The following is a 21,734-nucleotide window of genomic DNA, read 5'->3' as shown; positions in this document are numbered from 1 at the left end:
CAGGAGTGGGGGTAAAGCGAGCTACCTGTTGAAAATAAGAAGTTGGATGAAGCCGAGTATCAGATGGGCGTGCCACTGAAATGGCGTTTGGTAGATAAGAATGTATACATCAGACAGAAATCCATCGTAGCAGTGTAAATGCCGAGATGGCAGGCAATCATTTTTTTGCGAGGTAGTGTGTCCCCTTAGGATATTTGAAATAGATGTTAGTTGAATCAACTACCGTATTTGACGGCATATAAGATGCACTTTTTTTCCTAAATTTGGTCTCAAAAAAGCTACCTGCGTCTTATACGTGAAGGACACAGGTTAACTTTCAATACTGAATGCTATTTTTAGCTCGGATAAAGGTCTAGACGCACACAACTTTTTCTACATCTACCATAATTATTTTATCAGGTTTAACTAAACTTTTGACAGCAAAAATATAGCTCAAAAGAGAGAACTGGGGTGGTTTCCTTCCGACACCGCACCGTTCCCGTCAAAAAGCAGACAAAACTAGCAGCGCTCGCTCCGCCCTCGGTGCGGAGAAGCGGGGAGTAGCACATAGTACAACATTGTACATACTACTTGTTCAACGTATGACGCCCGACACAAGTGTCGGTATCGGTGCTACTCTGTATAAACGTGTCGGTGTCTGTGCTTAAAACTGTTTGCTTAAAAATAATACCCTGGAAAATATGACTACAGGAAACAAGAGATTAAGCTATACAATTCAGTATAAACTAGGAGTCTTAAACTACGCCAAAGTGCATGGAAACAGAGCAGCAGCAAGGCATTTCGGTCCACCACCTACCGAAAAAATGATACGTACTTGGCGACTGCAGGAAGATCAACTGAAGACTGCTAAAAACCAAAAACATAACCTTCGATGCCCAGCTCCATCTTGGCCTGAGCTTGAAAATGCTGTAAAAATGTGGCTGGTAGATAAGAGGAATTCTGGGATAAGTGTTTCAACCAAAATGATAATCAATGAGGCCAAAGGATTTGCAGAAAAACATGGGATTCAGAACTTTTCAGGGTCTGAGGGCTGGTGCTACAGGTTCATGAAAAGGCAAGGCTTATCAATGCGCACAAATTGCGCAGAAAATGCCCGCAGATTATGAAGAAAAAATACTAGCATTTCATAGGTTTGTTATAAATGCACGCAAGAAAACTTCTTTTGAGCTCGGTCAAATTGGAAATATGGATGAAATTCCACTCACATTTGATGTACCATCCAACAAGACTGTGAGTATTAAAGGGTCTAAATCAATAACCATAAAAACCACAGGTCATGAAAAAACCCGATATACGGTAGTTCTAACATGTTGTGCTGATGGTACAAAACTACCGCCGTTTTTCATATTCAAAAGAAAAACTCATCCGAAAGAAAAACTTCCAACGGGTGTAATTGTTCATGTTCATCCGAAAGGCTGGATGGACGAAGCTGGAATGAAACTGTGGTTACAGAAGGTATGGGCGAGGCGACCTGGTGGACTCTTAAGAAAACCCTCTCTTTTGGTTTTGGATCATTTTAGCGCCCATAGAACTGAAACCATAAAGAATAATGCAAGAGAATTAAAAACCCAGGTAGCTGTCATTCCTGGTGGACTGACTAGCCAATTGCAGCCTTTAGATGTATCGGTGAATAAGCCATTTAAGGAAAAAGTGCGAGAACGATGGAACAAGTGGATAGGAGAGGCACATCACGCCCTCACACCCTCAGGTAGAATGAAGCGGCCCTCTATTTCACAAGTATGCGAGTGGGTAAAAAGATCTTGGGAGGACGTAAAGGCTGAAATAATTGTTAAGTCCTTTAAGAAGTGCGGAATCAGTAATGCTCTTGACGGAACAGAAGACGACGCATTATTCGAAGAAGGTGATACTAGCGATGACGAAAACAGTAGTGATGACGATATTCTCGTTTTCAATGATGATGATGACAGTGAAAAGGATTTTTTTTGGTTTTGAAAGTGGTTAAAGTCTAATTTCATGATAGGCAACGTTTTCCTTGAATCTGTATTTTTTATTGTTTCTGCTTTATTTTGTATTATGTTCGATTGCTTGCCGTTCACTCAATTGTTCATTTTTGGAATTTACATATCATGGTCAAAATAGCTTGCCGTTTGTTAATTTTCCTTAATAAAAATACGTTTGTTAATTGCATTCAATGATTGTTTATTTGGCTTTTACGAAACGTGAGAACTAAAAGAAACCACATTTTAAGTTATTGTGGTACGGCGCTGTCGTGCGAACTATTGAAACTTTTTTTCCTTGTGTGTAGCCTTCTAAATAAGGGTGCGTCTTATATGCCAGTGCGTCTTATATGCCGTCAAATACGGTATATGCCCAATGGTTTCCATAAAATTAAAATATTCCATTAATCAGCTAAATTCCTGTTCGAATACTGTAAAGGAAACCAAAATTACTCCCCAAAATCTTGTGTTTCCTGCTGCATAGGCAACCGAGTCAAACATTCCTGCATTCATCGTTTAGTATTCAAGGTATTCGAATATTAGAGCAATGATTTAATATTCCATGTCGATATTCGAGTTCGAGAAATCTGCTATTCGACCCATCTCAAGAAGAAGAATGTTATTTTGTACATGCATGCTAATGACATAGATATACATATATGCATGAGAGTGGCAGGAGAGACAGTTTTTTAAAGAGTGGAAGAGGAGGTGGGGTGCATCATAGGTGGGGGGCATTGCATTGCACATCAGCCTTAAAATGCACTTCTGAATTTTGAAGATTTCAGTAGCATAAGGAGAGGAACTCCAAAACAGGAGACTGAAAATATTGTGAGAATAAAATTCACTGTAGTAAATAGACAATAAGTCATCATTATTTACAGTGTGCCTGATGCTTCTTGTGAGAAAGCATGTTGAACTAAGCTTGTTGCGCAATTTACTGATGTGCTCGACTCATGTTATATTTTTGTTCACGGTAACTGCTAGGAACTGTGAACTGGAAATTTGTGGGAGTTGTTTCCCTACTACTCGCTAGATACTATTCGCACATCTCTAATTTTTATCCATAAGTATCCATAGACAGTTTCATACCCATCAAAGGAAAATAACCTCTACTCCACTTCTGATGAAAAATGGAAAAATTTTAAGTTCTTCCAATGAAACGAAATTCCTGGGACTACATGAGCATGAAGCATTATCCTGGGAAATGCATACTGACATTCTTTGTACCAAAGTGGCATATGGATGTTACAAATCTCCTAAGAAGGATCAAAGGGCTCACCAACACCAAAACGGCCCTTTCTGTCCACCATGCTTATATCCACAGTAGGCTGAAATATGGAATTGTGGTCTGGGGCCACTCTCAATACAGTATTAGGCTTTTTAGATTCCAGAAATGGGCCATTAGGATTTTAAATCTCTGGGTATTTGTACTGGTATCTGGTGAGCAATTCTTGCTACTCTATTGATGAGTTTATGTCATTGCATCTGAATTTCTAATTTTTACTTTCATTGTTTATGTTTTGTTTTGTGTACATACTTGACTTGTTCTATACATGTTGACCAAATGTCCTGCAATTAATAAAGAATTATTATTATTATAATGTTACACTTTAGTCAAGTGTAAGGGTCAAATATTTTTCTGAATATGTATTTGTTTATACCAGCACCTCAAATGAGTGTATGCATAACCGGTGTAAGGCTTAAAGAGAATACTGATCTCGTTTTCACCTATGCATTCCCGTCATGCATTTCAAAGAATTATGAATGCCAACAGTCAGGTTAAACTCATTGGATAAAAACATAGGCCTCGATTCACAAAGAGTGGTATCGTACCAAGCTAAATTGATAACAGAAAAAGGAACTTCCATTTACAAACTTACAACTCAAGTTCCTGAGAAAGTACTTAACATGCTCCGTATTTTAATCACATACGATTGCATTGTCTGAGCAAGTCATTGCACCGGGTAGATGGGACTCCAGAGTCATTGGTGGACCTGACAACAGCTCTTATAGTCTCCACAAGATGATAATGGCTTCTAAAATCATTCTATGGCTTTATTCATGTATTTTCTCCATACCTTGACGTGTCCTATATCACTGTATTTTCTTGCACATGGTCTTTGGACAAATAAATAATAATAATAATAAATGACATAAGAAGTTGTCAAGGCAATCCAAACTTGACTTTCTCCTTTGCCTAAACAATGATGTGGCTACATTCAAAGTAACATTCTTTTATCATTTCACAGCAAAAATGAATATAGCAATGGTTGACATGGTGTTGTGCTGTTGAGAATGAAACTCGTGTGCTTTTGATGAAATTGATGCAGTACTGTGACGTGGAAGGCAAGGGGAAACCACCACATTAATATCCCCAGGAGTAGCAGCTAATCCAACTCTAAATAACCTGACATGATGGAATTCTCTCAGGTAAAAAATTCCAGAGGTAAACTGGTCCCCCATTTGGATCTCTGGGCAGAGACTACCCGAGAGGGTACATCGTTACATTGTGATCAAGTTATGAGGATAGGTTACATGGAACATGAGATTACATAGGACCTGCAGTAAGCTAAAAACACTTAAGCTGGAAATGCAAAGATTGAATATCGACGTGCTAGGAATCAGCGAAATGAAGTGGCCTGAGGAGGGAGACTTTTGGAGTGGATGCTATAGGATTACCCACACAGGATCTCTAAACGGTAATGTTGGGGTTTGAACAATGCTCAGAAATAGCGGCAGAATGCATGTGAAAAGCTTCTCACAGTACAATGAGAGGATAGTTATGGTAAAGTTAGAGACTAAGCCAGTAGATACCGCAGTTGTAGAGGTTTACATGCCCACGACAGACTAAGAGGATGAAGAAGTTGAAGATGTCTACGATATCAACAGGGAAGCAATCAAACAGGCAAGGGTTGAAGAAAACCTTGTTGTTTTAGGAAATTGCAAAGCTGTTGGCAAAGGTCAAGATGGAAAGATAACCGGAAAATATGGATTAGGAAGTCGAAATGAGGGAGGAGAAAGGCTCCTGGAATTCTGCACAGAACACAAATTAGTGGTTGCCAACACACTATTTGACCCTTCAAGCATGGAGAAGATTTAAAAGAGTCCCATCTCGTAGGTTGGAGATTTAAATGGAATTGCCGGTTTTTGCACATGGCAAGTAAATCATTTATAACTTTAAAACTGATCATTGAAGGAATTTCAATTTTTTGTGTGTATAAAATAATGTCTTGTCTAAAACATTTTGAGGAAATATTTAAATGATCTAACAATTTTTATGTTACATTCTTAGGTGAAATATTTTTTTCCTCTTCTACCACCTACAAAAATCGGATTTCCTTCTTTTTTTAACACATAGAAACATGGCTGTTCAAGGGTCAAAATGAATGCATTGGGAGCCACCTTCTTGGATATTTTATATGCGCCAGTAAGTAAATGAAAGAAGTAGTGAAACAGGCCGAGCTCCTTTTGTAATGGGCATCCACTAGAGTGCGGTTGAGGGGAGGATTTGTTTGATGGTGAGTCAGCCAGTGAGCCAGCGCCTGTCACTTCAATGTCACCGAGTTCACAGGATACTACTCGTTATCAGCTGTCGACAGCCTTGTGTTTCCTTTATGAATTTCATTTGCTTTACGAATTTGTTTTTCTTTTGACCTGCCCTGTACACTTATGATTTTATCACGATGTATTGCTTCTTCTGAGAAAATAAATAAACACATATAAGTACATATTAATATAATATAATATAATATAAGGCTCCAAAATTATGAGGTGGGAGCTCTATTTCGAGAAATACGCTACATATTTGATGGAAACACTGAGGTCAACATTAAATCACCCATCCCTCCGCTTGCGTTTGAATACAATGGCCTTTGACCCACCTCCATATAATGTTTTGAATAAAGATTTCGTGCTTTCCCGGCGAATGGACTGAGTGAAGAGCTCTCAGGATCGCCACCGGATCAGGAACTCCATATCTGCCGACGTTTCGATGTCCGACTCGGTCCTCAGGGCTGTGAATGATTCATATTCATAGCCCTGAGGACGATGACCGAGTCGGAGATCGAAACATCCGAGGCAAATATGGAGTTCCTGACCCGGTGGTGATCCCGAGAACTCTTCACTCAATGTTTTGAATGTGTCTGGAGGGTGAAGGCTGATGGAAGGGCTAAAGTGTAGGAAAGGTCGTCCTCTCTTGCTCACCTTGAGTCTGCGCAGGCGCACGTCGTTGAGGGCGCCAATGGGCTTGCTGAGATCCCTGTAACTTGCAGGATCATCCAAATTCAGCTCTTTTGAGGAATAGTCGTTGAGGACCCACGGAAAAACAGGATATTGCGTTAAATCATTGTAAGTTCTGTCAGCAACACTGCAAAATACAAAGTGCAACAGATTACACCAGAGGGATGGCTATACTATCATCAAATACATAACCACATGGGACTGAAAATCAAACAGCAACACAAACACATGATGATGGACACAGCCAAGATGAAGCGATGACTGAAAACACACAGAAAAAATTTATACCCAAGTTGCAGGCAGTTTGGGAGAGAATTAAAGTCCATGGCTTGCTCTTTTAATCTTCACAAAATTTTTTGGCACTTTTTCAAATTCAGCAATGCTGTCAGACCGCCAACCATCATGATTCTCTCCAAGCACCCCAGCCAGCGAAGGAGCAAGGGAAGAACATGTCCGATCTTGCATGTGACGTCGTTGCCTTCAAAGCGAAGGGGCGATGGCGCAGCAATGTGATATATGCAGTTTGCGTTGCCTGAAGTTTCCAGTCCGTCTCGTCATGTTTGAATGCACTTATGCTATGCTTGTTTCTTCCAAAATTGTGCTGTTTGGACTATGTTGAATATTAGTAGCCTTGTTTTAACTATAAATCTTTGTGTCAATCAATAAGAGCTTAAAAAACTTAAATTCTGTCAGATATACGTCGCATTAGGTCTCATTCTTTTTAGAACCTCGTGCGTGTCAGTTGGTGAGATGGGGTAAGATTGAAACACGTTTCCATTGTTCTCCTGTAACTTGATATTTTCCTGTGGGGTCTTGGAAAGGGAAAAAAATGGCAGAGGCATTAGCTGATGGAGGGCCGAGTGTGGTTCCGTTAAATCTATGACATGATTATTATCCTACGGTGCTGAGATTGCCCTGATTGTTGCCCAATCTCTTTGAAAGGTTCATGCAGTGTGCCTGTCGTGTTTTGCCTTAAAAATTTCCATGGCTGCAATTCTATTGCAATACTCCTGCGAGAGCTTTTAAACAAAATTGATCGTGAGTAGGACTAGCATCGTAGAGCAACGGCGTGTGCGAAGAGAGGATCGGAACTCTTTCTACTCCCTCTTATATTCTTACTCCCTCTTATACCGCTATTACTGCCACAGTTATCAAAAATTCCTCTTTCAATTAGCATTGAAAGACGAAATTTCATATGTCTGCAACACCGCACATTAAAATTAAAAAATGCCGCACATTTTTTTCTTCATAGCTTCGATGCTCAAAATAGGGGTGCGCCTCTTACACACGCTTATACAGTATTACACCATTAAAGGGTAAAAGTTCCCATCCAGTGACAACCATTTGTATGAGACAGAATGGTCATTATGCATATTGCTTAAAAATGGGACAAAGAATATGTTTTGAGTCAAATATTAACCAAAATGTGTTCAATGAGTATGTGGGAAATATAGATTGGACACCTGTCTCTGAAGAAGCAGACACCTCTAATGCATTTGATGATTTGATTTGCGAGATGCTTAATGACTCCTACAAAAAATTCGTTGTTACATCAAAGGACCAAAGCACAAATGTAATATGGACACGTTTCTTAGAAATTCTGCGCCAAGGAATCAACGAACATATTCCGCAAAAACTGAAATGTGATAATAAGGAACCTCGCTGGTACAACAACGATGTCAGAAGAGAACTTAGGAAACAGAGAAAACTATACAACTTGTACAGAAAGTCCATCACGTCTCGTAATAAATCGAAGGAACTTGAAGCAAAAGAAAGTTACGCTGCTCAATGCTCAATAACCAAGAAATCAATGCGAACTGCAATGCGAAAGTTTAAGAAAAAAGTACTTGGTGAATTACTCGAAGAAAATCCGAAATCCTTTTGGTCGTACGCGAGAGAGCTTCAGGGAAAACATTCAACCGTAGATTCGTTATTTGATAAAGATGGTAAACTTGTCACCGAAAATATTGACAAAGCTAACACCTTAAATGCCCACTTCGAAAGTGTATACACTACTGACGATACTCAATTCAATTTAGACATCCCATATACAGAGGATTTGATGGAAGAAATATCTATAAAACGTGATGGGATAACTAAACAACTACAATCGATTAAGAATAGTAAATCTCCGGGTCCGGAGGGAATACCCGCGCGTGTCCTCAAAGAGTTAGCCCCACAGATAGCGCCTTACTTAGAGATCATATTCAAGAAGTCACTCTCCGAAGGGAAGTTACCGCCCGACTGGAAAATTGCAAGCGTTACACCCATTTTCAAGAAGGGAAACAGAAATGACCCAGGCAACTACCGTCCAATTTCACTAACATCAATTATAGGCAAGATACTTGAACATATCGTTGTTAGTAATATCATGACTTTCTTGGACAGACGTAACTTCCTCCATGACTGTCAGCACGGATTCCGAAAAAATAGATCCTGCGAAACACAGCTCGCGCTCTTTCTTCACGACGTTATAAAATCCGGTGAATCGAAAAGACAAGTTGACGCACTATTTCTAGATTTTAAGAAAGCTTTCGACACTGTACCTCACAACAAACTTTTATGCAAATTACAGTCATGCGGATTAAACGAAACAGTTGTAAACTGGATACGCGACTTTCTCAGAGATCGTAAACAAAAAGTAGTTCTTGACGGAATTAGCTCTGATGTTGTAAAAGTTACATCAGGTGTTCCACAAGGAAGCATAATCGGCCCACTGTTGTTCATTATATACATTAACGATCTCTGCTCCCGCATTAGCAGTAAAATACGTTTATTTGCTGACAACGCTGTCATCTATCGCGAAATTAGTGATCACTCTGACTATGGAAATCTATCATCGGACTTAAACAACGTTCATTTGTGGAGTCAAGAGTGGGGACTCGAACTTAATCTGAGCAAATGCATGGCGGTACATTTTTTGCGGAATTCGTCCAACACTAACAATGTTTATGCAGTGGATGGCATTAGCATAAAGGCAACAGACGAAGTGAAGTACCTGGGAGTTACGATAACCTCGAACCTCACGTGGGGAACACATATAAAGAATATTTGCGGCATAGCCCTGAAGAAATTAGGGTTCGTCAAGCGTATTGTGGGAAGATTTTCGGATGAGAAAGTAAAAGAAAGGTGCTATTTTGCTCTCGTCCGACCACACCTTGAATATGCAGCGAGTGTATGGGATCCAGTGCAGAGAAGACTTAATCCGCGAACTGAATAAGATACAAAGGAAGGCTGCGCGTTTCGTCAAAAACCGGTACCGGCGTACAGACAGTGTTACCCAGATGTTAAGGGAATTAGGCTGGGAGCCGTTGGAGACTCGGAGGCTGCGCGCTAGGCTTAGATTGCTTGAACAATTAAGAATGGATATCTTTAAGAGCGACACAGAGAACATAATCTTAGAGCCACACTATATTTCCAGGTCCGACAGAAGCGATAAATTAAGAGAGATTTTTTGCCGAACGGATAGATATGGGAATTCGTTTTTCCCCCGAACAATAAAGGACTTTAATAAACGCTTGTCCCAACCTCGTTAGAGCACTTCTTTTTTTTTTAAATAGCTGCAAACAGCTGGTGTCCTTACATCCCCTGCCACACGCCTTTTAGGCGGCTTGCGGGGTATTATGTAGATGTAGATGTGTTGAATAGGGAGGGAGCGATTCCGATATAAGGTGTTGGCCAATATTCATGGTATTGGTAGCATCAGTATCAGCAGTCAAGTCAGTGCTCATCTGATATTTTCAAATTTCAGATTTTTACCACCAATACAACCAATCAAATGAGGTATCCATTCCACTGCTAGAGTACTAATAATGATAATGCAATGCCATTAGTTAGGTTATCTAATAGCAAGACGGACTGTTTCAGAGTGTGTTTCTTTTGAACACCGAAGTTATATTTTTTTAATTTCATTAGATAATTAAAAATCAATAAGTAACTAAATTAACTTATGACTACGTGCTTTTGTTTTTATGATAAAGCAGTTTTTGCAATTTTCTCTTCCTTATATGGAATCGCATGTCAAAGTAATGTGGTTTACTTAAGCTACGCAATGCTGACTTTGTGGTAACATGGAAATAATTTGATGAAATGTGATTAAACTGGTCGGCAAAATGAAACTTTTTTTTTGCTCCCATGAACGAAAATAAGTGATTCCTATAAGTTTTGAACTTCTTAGTTTTAATTGATAACCCGTTTTTCTCCAGGACGTACCAGTTAGCAGGGAGGAGGGTGGGGGGGTTCAATATCCACCCAAAGATGCTATTCTGCATCCATCATAATTTTCACATTACAATTAAAAATCAATATAAATCATGCAAATAAAATTGCATAAAAAGTTAAAGTTTAAAACTTATGTGTCACTTGGTGTTCCTACTCCTCTTGTAATTACTACAGGGTGTATCCCATGTCACATTCCAACATATTCACACTCCATTTACCACAATAGTGCCTCTCCATGCCTCTTATTTGCTGGTGAAACCTTTCTCCATGTTCGTCAGAGACCTCCCCCAACCTGTACACTTCAGGGAAGAAGTCCAGGTGGCAATGCAGGAAGTATAACTTTAGGGACATATTACATCCCATATGACGAAATGAAGTAATTAACCTGTCCACAATGTTTTTGTAATCAGGTGACTTATGGTTCCCTAGAAAGTTACTGCACACTTCTCGAAAGGCCTCCCAAGCCTCACTTTCCACTTCATTAAGCTTAGAAGCAGATGCGATATCCTTAACCCTTCGGAACTCGCGCTGAGCTTGCTAGGCTCACATTGTTTGTATTTTCTTAATAGTTCTTGACCAATTCTCAATAATGCGCTCAGATTTTCTCTACCTTTTCCTTACCTCTTTTGGCTACATTTTCGCGCAGAATATCCCGATCAACCTATCATAAGGTTGGAATATGATACTTTTGCTTCATATGCATGCGGTCTGAGCCCCTCAGGCTCTACGTGAGTGCCTGCATTACATTTTTGATTCTCACTCTTAGCCTATTCTTTTTCTCTGATTGCCTGTATAGACACAATGTAAGCTGTTATGGGTAGCTTCTAACACTAAACTCCTAGTGAAGGTTCTTTTTCTGAAAAATCGGCTTGATATTTTGAAAGTCAAAACTAATTGTATGGGAGTATGTCTGAGAAACCACTGTTGCTCTTCCTGCTGTAATTACAAGCGCGTTATAGTTGACAAAAAGTAAGCTACTTGTAATGATTTCACACAATATTCTAAGTTACGGCTCGTTATAAATAGGCCTCTTCTCGAAAAGTGAATTCACTTCGCTGCTCGGCAGCCATAAAATTTGGAGGACACGGTCATTCTGACTAGAGAGTGTACAGAAATCGGAGGTGCTCTTCTCGCTGAAGTTTCAACTGTGCCAGTTTCCGCCACAAAACTGGGAGTATTCTTTTTTAGCATACAGGCAGTGATTTTTTGCTAGTGAAAATTATTGAAAATACAAAGAATAACAGCAAATTAGACAAAAAATTGATAGGATAGCTGCGATTCATGAGATATTTGAAAATTTTGACAGTCAATCGTAAAAGTTCTTACATTATTGGTGAATACACAACCATTTATGAGAAAATTGTGGATTTTCGAGGTCTTTGCACATTCCAGCAATAAATCCCAAGTATGCCCAACAAATACGGGATACTAAATTTTGCTTTGGGAGGTAGATGCTAGAATATTTTATGCTTACAACTTAGAAGTGTATGCTGGTAAATAACCTGGTGGATCGTTTTCAGTCAACAACAGCCCTTCTGATATCGTGAAGAGGTTATGCTCCCCAACAGCAATACTTGGAGAAATATTTCGATTGACAATTTGTTTGCCACTTTTTGAAATTCAGGCCACTTTGAGACAAGACGACTCTCTGCCACGCCGTGGGCCGTGCCGTGAACGGCGGCCCAGTCCCAGCCAGCGGCCGTGTTTGAGTCAACGAAATTATTACATTAGACCCACACTCAAGGTTTTCCTGCAACAAGTTATCCAATAACGCTGTCTAATGCGTCGCGTTGAGTCACTGGAATTACTGCTTGGCATCGATGTGTACCGCGCACGTGAGCTTGCATTTCCGCTCTTCCGCGGCCGCGTTAAATTTCTTTCTGCTCATTTTAAATTCATAATATCTAATTCTTCAGGTGAGAAAGCGCCCTATTCTAAATATTTCAGGATTGATACATGGGAATCGAAGACAGAGGCTGTGATAAATTTAACGGCAAATTCTGGTGGAGAAATAACCACAGTGCACGATTTTACGCAGATGTGTTATGTGGGAGACTAAACAACCCAATTGACCTTGGAATCATAATGAGATAGAGCAAATGAACGTCGGCAGCGTTAAACAATGAAGGCATAGGCTTTAATAGATTATAACTCATTAGATCTGAGTTTTTCGCTAATCCACCTAAAATCGCAAATAAAACACGAAATTTCGTTTTTATTTACAAATTTTGTTTTTATTTACAGATTTCGCATTTTTTCGGGTTATTTCATGTTATTTTGCGAAATTCATGGACCTCTACCAATAACATTACTCGTCATGCATCTGGACAGCCGACCTACTGAAGTAATTTACCTCGTCTCCTTAACTGAATAACATCAGTTTAGTTAGATCATCGATTGAGTTTGGAGCTAGTGGAAATGAGTTCTTTAAGAGCGATATGGTTTGAGACATCATATTTGCCGTCAAAGGTTATCAGGCAGGTCATGTCAAGGGTCCACCCATCCAGTCTTCAAGGTCCTCGGGGAGGAGATGCTCAGTCGCGTATGAATAGCATCAACGTGTGAAAGGGTCTGAGAGAGAATCTCAAACACATTGGCTTTATTTTTTCCAGCAGCCGAGGGCATCTCAGGAATACAGTGCGGCAGTTGTTCAGCAGTAGAAGTTGATTTTGAAAGGGCCATACGGAGTAAAAATCAAGTGAACAATGGCAAAAAATAGGAATGCAGACAGAAAAGTAAAGGGGTTATCAAGGAAAAGCATAAACCAAGAAGAGAAATTGAAAGTGATCACTTGCTTTGAAAATAAAGAGCGTGAAAGCAATATTGTGCGTAAGTTCAAGCTCACGACGTCGACAGTCCACACTATTATTCTGAATAAAGATGAAGTTAAAACATCATAGACATCAGACACACCACCTACAGCCAAGCGGTGAACACGTGCGCAAAGTTCATTGCTGGAAAAAATGGAAAGGCTACTAATTATATGGGTTTATAATAAATGGTTGAACTATATTCCTCTATCACAGGTAGTTATTTGTGCAAAACTGTGGCTTTATTTGAATCTAAAAAAAAAGAAAGATGAGGGTGGTGATTGCTCCAAGACATTTAGTGGAAGCTCTCATTGGTTCCAGAATTTTGAATTTCGAGCTACGTGTTTTAGTGCTACGATTTCACGTGAATCTGCAAGTGGAGATAGCACAGTCGCTGCAACATTTTCTGATGAACTCCAATCTGTGGTTGAGAGTGGCTCCTTTCCCCCACAACTAGAATTTAACGCTGATGAGACAGAATCATTTTGGAATAGAATGTAATCTCGTTAATTCATTTTCAGGGAAGAAAAACCTAAATTAGGTTTCAAGGCACTTAAAGACCATTCCACTTTGCTGCTTGATGCTAATACCTTCTAATAGGACTTCAAATTAACACGCTGCGGACTGGGTATTTAATTCCAATCTCATTGGGTAGGACCAGGCATTTAAAGGAGCTTTATGCTAAATGACACTGATACATGAAAACCCTCATAAAATGTTTACTTTTTAACGTATTTTAATAACACGAATACAAGGATCAAGAACTTTGCTATTTCCACATAATATTTTATTACCACTGACCATGGTTTCGTTACAGAGTAACATTATCAAGGATTAACACCTTGATAATGTTACTCTGTAACGAAACCATGGTCGGTGCTAATAAAATATTACATGGAAATAGCAAAGTTCTTGATCCTTGTATTCTTGCTATTATGGATTTCCACCAAGTTACGCCCTCTACGATTAATTATTGTATTTTAATAAAATTGAAAGCGTTTTACTGACCAGAGATGTTAGTACAGCACATTCTCGACTACCCAAATGGGCTAATTAATGATGGGGAGAGAGAGGCAGCACGATTAATCGGAAAACAAGAATAATCCAAACTTTCACTTGAACATCATTTAATTTCCATAATTTACGTGAATGAAACAATTAAATATTATTTATGACATTGTAGGCTATTTTAATTTGCTTTCTCATTCAGAGCTTTCCTTCCCTGATCGCGATCTTTTTCGTGGTGATGACGTGATCGTTCTCTCATTCCTACTGCTCCGTGTCGTACTTGGTTTCCGAAAACCACGCATCTGTGGCTGCAAGATCACGGATTCAGAAAAGTGGTGCCCACGGATGCTTCAAAACCATTGTGTGACGTCCGAAACTACACTGTCAGGCACCATGCCACGCACTTGCGTCTCGCACTCGCATTTTCTGGATTGTAACTGCAGCGAATCACGGATCCATGATTACTGAGTGCGAACATACACCGTGATGCTTGGAAAAGAGGAATACGGAACTCCCATGATGGCAACGGGCGTGCAATTACGCCATTGCATAGCAGTGGTTACGGAAAACCAGGACTTATGGAAAATTGTCCACGCAGGGTAGTGCCTGACTATGACTCATGCTATCTCTACTTCCACTTCCCTCTCTGCCTTCTTCACTTCTACTATGTATTCCCTTTCTCTCCAGTCTGCCCTACACAAGGCGTAAACATGCCTGAGTGTGACGAAATCTTTGGTTCCTTTGGGCCGTATTCAACCGCACGCGAGGCCACAGCAATAATTGCGAAATGAAATATGCAATTAAAGATCATTAATAATATTTTTCCTGATTTACGATTGGTCAAACATTGAAAAATCTTTAAAAATTAATCAAGAGTTTTTTCCAGCCGCTAATCACTGTCATCTACTATGCTAGAGCAGAGGTCCAAGTAGACTTGAAACATTCCTTATCAGCAAGTAAACGAAAGAATTCCATTCCATTATATGAAGGGAATTCAAATAGAATTACTTAGTCTGGTGTAGCCTAGCATTAAAATGCAAATATCCTGGTGCTTATGGGTCGTTTTTATTTTATTTTTTTAAAGATTGTGGAAAACATCGAAAAAGTGTAAAACTCGTGCATGGATAAACCGCAGCTGGATAATCCAGAGTCTGCTGTACTTAGTTCTTGTATGGTATTTGGTGAAACGTGCTCCTTTGTGCACAGGAACCTTGCAGAATCCACAGATATAACAAGTTTCCTTCCTAAGTTTATTAGCAAAATAAACTCGACACATCCGCGATGGATATTTCTCCATCCCGTCTATCTGTTTCGCTTTCCTTCGCCCATACTCAAGTTATGGATTGTGGAAATCATCCTCACCTCCCTCTTGTCCTTCCACGCAAGCAGCACAACTTCCCCCCGTCTACAGAATGTGTAGTCACCTTTCTTCATACTTTTTATTTCATGCCTAAATTCAGTGGGAAGCCCCCTGTTGGCACGGATGGTTCCACAAACTCAAATTTTTTTCGCTAGAAGATTTTCAGCTATTTGTACGCTATTGTAACAATTATCTAGGAACACATGATACCAATGGTGTAAATACGGATCTAAAAGGGTCGATATGGTTTCCTCTAATTTTTTTCCTTCAGCTGTGTATATTTCTATGTTGCAAATATAACCTATCGCTATCACACACCATTCGCACCAATAATCTGTACTTCACCAATTTCCCTGGATTGTATGTTTTAAATCTCAATCTTTCCCTCCAAGGTATTACTCCTTTGTCTAGGGAGAAATCACGTTAAGGCATAAACAGTTTTAAATTTTTCTAAGAAATGTGATAGTATTGTTCTAATTTTACGTAACCTATCGGAAGATTCAGAATTTGATTCGTTATCAAACCAATTCATTATCCGTCCAATTTTGAAAACATACTCAATTAACATCATGAAAATTTTTGTATAAGAGTTTAACCCATTAGTGCATAAAGTTATTTTTCTCGAATATTCATTAAAAAAAGTAATTATTCTGGCTAATAAGGTTCATTTTAACTTATGTATGCCATTTTTAAATTTTTACAATAAATAGTTTAAATAATATAGCCCGTCCGATATATTGGACACCATGCACAGGGAGCAGTAGTGTGTATTGTGGTTCATTCCCATGGAAATTTTACTAAAATTATTTAATGAATGAGTACACAAATCATGACAGTTATTTGCTATTGCAAGGCAATAAGTAAACAGCATATCAAGTGGATAGGTACATAATTCATTTCCGACATTTTTGCATGATATTCCCGGAAACGTTTTGGATGAAGCCCAACGTTGCATTTACTACAAATGAATTTTGTTCACCATTACACTCTATGCTACGTCTTTATGTAATAATAAATAAAAGTTAGAGGTTTAGGCAATCAAATCTACCAGAATTGATGGGAAAAGGGGTACATTTCCCTTGGATAGATGATTTTCAAATTTTTTTTAGCATAATCAAGGCAGGTGACCAGCGAAATTTCAAAAGAGAATCTTTTCTGTTCAGTTATTTTTGGATGAAGAAGCCACACATTTAGGCGCACGAAAAAATTGGCTGATTTTAGCCTCCACTATTTATTCTGAACCTATATGGATCAATATAGATAAGATAAGATAATTTACTGATCCATTTGATCAATTCCACCCATTCCTAGGGTATGAGACAAGAAAACTTTAGGATGAAGTACAGAATTATTGCTTTTTTCTATCTTGACCATCTTTATGTGCACCAACAGAAAACTTTTCATAGTTTGTTGCAAGAGTGACGACATAATAATCTTTTCACCTGACAAGTAGAGCAATATTACAACTTTTAAAGCAATAAGCACCTCTTTGTTCCTTGATCTCGAGAGAACAATTTTCTACTCTATTCTCATGTATTGTACCACTTGCACAGATATTTAGGGAAGCAAGGTGCCTAATGAGTTTCACAGTAATGAAGCATTGATAGAAAACTCATATCTTACATCTTTTGGTACATTAGCAGCATTTACAAGGGGTACAACAACAACTGCACTTAGACCGAATTGTCGAGGTTTGTGGGCATCTGCACCAGTGTACACTTGAAATGTGACCTTATAGCCAATACTAGTACATATAAGTCCCAATTTTCAAAACCAAAATGAATAGGCTTTCCAATGATACATTGTTTCGCATAATGCTTCCCATAATAAGGTATCCTGCTCTCAACAGTTGACTACATAGTTCTTTTCTAGGCTGCCAAAAAATTCGAAGGCAGTTTCAAGCATCGTCAAAAATAGTCTGATTTTGAACAGGTCACTTCCTTCACTCTACGAACTGTCATTTAGGAGTAAATGTCGTAGTATAGTTTCAAATTGCTTACAGCACATGCTTTCCAATAAATGTGAGGGGACATCATTCTATTTGCACATAAACAAATCTCTATAAGAATGTTATCCCACCAGTGTTGCATGGGAAAGATAGTTCCCAGAGAAGGGGATACTTAACCTTTTCCCTTTAACTAAAGACGTAAATATACGTGTGGGCGTTTCTTGACCTGGGAGAGGACAGCAGCATATTTCGTCCGAGACTTTCTCACACCATTGGACGAATGCCGTGTACATATATACAGTGCAACCTCGATATAACGACACCCCACGGTACACTAATAAACACTCGCTATAGCGAATTGTCGCTTTACCGGAGGTGGAGCAAATGATAGCCAATATACCTGTTGCGAACAGATATACAGGAACGGGAGTGGTGCGGCGACAGATAAACATCTATCCGATAAACATAAGCATAAATCCAGACGAAAGGCGATGTTTTTTGCATCACTAAATTTCCTTTCTCAAACAACGACTAACTATTCAAACAATTTATAAGCGCCGCACTGAATAAAAATCATGCAGAGCATTGTTTCGTCAATCATTATATTTATCGAACGACAGTTTACCACGTAAATTTGAGACTCAGCACTCCATTAACTTCATTTCTAACAGATCCCTAGCAATTACAGAGGTTAAGGAGTCTTGATGAAAGTCTTCCGGCGGTGAAACCCTCGCTATGGCGAGAGCCAACACCGAAAGGGTCTCGTAAAAACCAATTTTTAACACGCTTATTATAGGGTCAATTGACGGTGCATCGGCTATCTCTCGTTATAGCGGGGGTGTCGCTATAGCCCGTACTCGCTTTAACGAGGTTCCACTGTACCGTGTTTCCTAGCTCTCCCCCTTTCATGATGGTCGCTGGTGTACGATGTCTTTGTTTTGGGACCCAACACTGCGCGGCTTACGCTTTACTCTCGGAATCCAGGAGCAGGCACCCTGACCCCTCGTCTTTCATTACCCCTCTTAGCAGTAATGCAATTGTTTGTCCTGTCAGTTTTCGAAATAAATATTTGTTCTTTTCTCAAGAAATATAAACTAAGAATTGAATTCTTTGTCTTATGGGCAGCGTTTACAATTTTTAAACGAAATTCTACGATAAATATTAACTTATATCTCGAGGTCTGTGTAAACATCAACATGGAAATTGTTGCTGCATAAAATGCATTATTACTGACCTTAGAACTTCGTTTAAAATTTGAAAAAAATTCTCAGAAAAAAATGAGGAATTCAATTCAAAGTCTGCAATTTATGTGCAAGCAACAATTATCCATGTGCCAAATACATACAAGCAATTCGTACGTTGACCATGAACCAATGCCGCAGGTAGGGTCGTAAACCCGGGAAGTAGGGAGCACAACTACCCTCGGAGGTTGAAAAAGGTTGGACCTGAGAGCGTGTGATTATCCGCAAGACCCTACAGACAAATGAATGTCCTCCAAAAATGCACTGCACCACCAGAAAGACGAGTCTCTTGGGAATCATTACAGCAGTCATGCTAAGACGAAAACTCTGCTGTCTCGAAAGGGTTAAAACTTGGAATTCATGGTCATATTGACCTCTCAATAGGGATATATGAAAGAACATAAGAAGAGACACAATCTATCGAAATGCACCGTTAGAAGGACAGCAAGGATATTCAAAGGCCATTTACCGGTGAATGGTGAAGTTGCGAGAAAATGCAGGATTGGAACTGGAAGATACGCAAAAATGGCAGAGCGAATGGGGATGCTATCGGGAGGTGGGGGAGCATGCAGAGGACAAGGAATGGGTGGCACTGATAATGAGAAAATGATTCACAGGACGCAAGGGACACAACCAAAAGTAGCACCACGGGGTTTGGGAGCATGAGATGCACCTATGTATGTATGTATGTACTAACTTTGGTCGGAATCCGTGTAGCCGTATGGAAATGCATAGCAGACAAGCAAAAAGACATCCTCTTTTATATAAAAAAACGAGTCGATAGGCGCTTGATTTTATCAAGCGGGTTCGAGAGGGGGGTTGGAACATGTTTGTGTCACACGTGTTCGAGTATTGGGTCCATAATGTCGCTTAAAAAGGGAAAGAAAACACAATATCGTTTTGATCGATGAAATAGACGGAGGATACGCTCTTTCGCTCTCAACAATACTTAACGTCGTCTTAGTAACCACGATGATATAAGCATTAAGACCGTTTTGAATAGAATATTTACGTAATGGAGAGAAATATAAAATTAACGACGGATGCACTTGTGAAATATCGCCGATTTTTCGTATTTTGACCCTTGTCCCAGAATTGTAGCTTTTCTCTTTCTGATTATGAAGGTTTGAACCCAACATACTTTAAAAAATATAACAGCTTTTTTTTACTATCGGACTGAGACCAATTCAATGCACCAATACCCAGCCGATCAAGTTAATTACGAAGACAGAAATCCAAAAAGCGCGAATCTATTAAATGTTACCACACTTAAACTGAGAGAAGCTCAAACGCTCCGTCCTAAAAAAATCCAGCATTCGCATATTCCTTGAGGTTTATTTATAAAAATTCGACAATTCATACACATCATAACTGTTCATCTATTCATAAATATATGAGCGCGGAATAATGTGAAAGATAGCTATCGCCTGGCCAGTAAATTATTTTCACACACAGCCATAAAATTAGCTATTCTTAAACCTGCTCTTATTTGTGAGGTGGGAGATGGCAATATGAACGCAAAATATCAGGACACAAAAGTATCACCATGCACGAAAGTTTTTTTTTATTAACAATACACATGAAAATAGATATTCTAAAATATATTTTTATATTGGCTTTCAACTTTTTTTCTTTTCAACTTTTTTTACTTATTGGCTTTCAACTCAAGCAATTTCTTTATATCAACATGGCTTTAGGAAATCAAGGTCTACTACGACTGCCACTTACCAGGTTGTGAATAAAATATTATATTATTATTATTATTATATAAAATAAAATATTAGATGATCTGGATAACAGACTAGAATCACTTATTCTCTCCTTTGACTTTTCTAAAGCTTTTGACTGTGTCAATCACGGTCTATTACTGCAAAAACTTGAAATGTTTGGAATTAGAGGTGCAGGCTACAAGTGGATTGAGTCTTACCTGAGTGATAGGCGACAAAGTGTTGTCCTTAGAAGGGATGGAACCAATTTTATGTCCCCTGAGAAAAAAATTGTCATGGGCGTTCCCCAGGGCTCAGTTCTGGGACCAGTTCTGTTCCTTTTATTTATAAATGACCTCCCAGATATGTTTAAATATGTACCAGGTGTACTTCCAGTATTGTACGCTGATGATACCAATGTTTTAGTGTCTGCCACATCAATGGAAAGCCTGACCTTAAAATCTAATGATGCAGCACGTGTCTTACAAGAGTGGTGTAATCAAAATTCTCTCCTCCTCAATGTGGAGAAATCTAATTTAATTTACTTTTGCAACAAGAATAAACAGCAACCACAGATCTCTGTCAAGACTGATGGTAAACCTATTCCACAAAACCTCAGTTCCTCTTTCCTGGGTGTAACTCTTGATAATCAAATATCTTGGGAGGAACATATTCAGAAGCTTCGCAGTAAATTGAGTTCTGTCTGTTTTTTGATCCTGTCTATCCGAAAAACTGTAGATATTGATGTACTATTATCAATTTATTATGGTGAATTCTACTCACATGTAATGTTTAGTATACTCTTCTGGGGCCCTAGACCCAATTCCAAAATAATCTTCAAAATTCAAAAGAGGATACTGCGTATTATCGGCAAGGTGCCTGTTTATGCTCCATGTCGCCCTCTTTTTAAGAAATGCAACATTTTACCTCTCCCCTGTGTATATATGTATGCTGTAATTGTCTGTGCAAAAAAGAATCTTTCGAATTATGCAACAAATGGAGATTACCACTGTCATTATACAAGGAGTTCTACAAGCCTCCATCAAACATTTACAAGATCCAAGAACTCAAGTTATGCACCTTGGCACATGGGCCTACTGCTATTTAACAAACTCCCACCAGAAGTGAAGGGAGTCAAAAACATATATCTCTTCAAATCAAAGCTTCGCGAGTTTCTTTTGAAAAAGTTATTTTATTCTGTGGATGATTTTCTTCATCCATAACACCTTGCTTTTTACATGAT

At 39.0% G+C, this 21,734-nt stretch overlaps 1 protein-coding gene across 1 annotated transcript in view; it reads right to left on the bottom strand.

Moving 5' to 3' along the window:
• LOC124155329 (protein FAN-like) overlaps window positions 1-21,734 on the bottom strand; it is a 117,792-nt gene that overhangs the window by 55,093 nt on the left and 40,965 nt on the right. The window contains exon 7 of the mRNA XM_046529056.1: window positions 6,162-6,324. Coding sequence (XP_046385012.1) covers window positions 6,162-6,324 — 163 coding nt within the window. The remainder of the gene's footprint in view (window positions 1-6,161; window positions 6,325-21,734) is intronic.

This window comes from Ischnura elegans, chromosome 3, assembly GCF_921293095.1.
Source record: "Ischnura elegans chromosome 3, ioIscEleg1.1, whole genome shotgun sequence".
In the NCBI taxonomy this organism is placed as follows: domain Eukaryota; kingdom Metazoa; phylum Arthropoda; class Insecta; order Odonata; family Coenagrionidae; genus Ischnura; species Ischnura elegans.
This window is presented reverse-complemented; position numbering and strand designations above follow the sequence as displayed.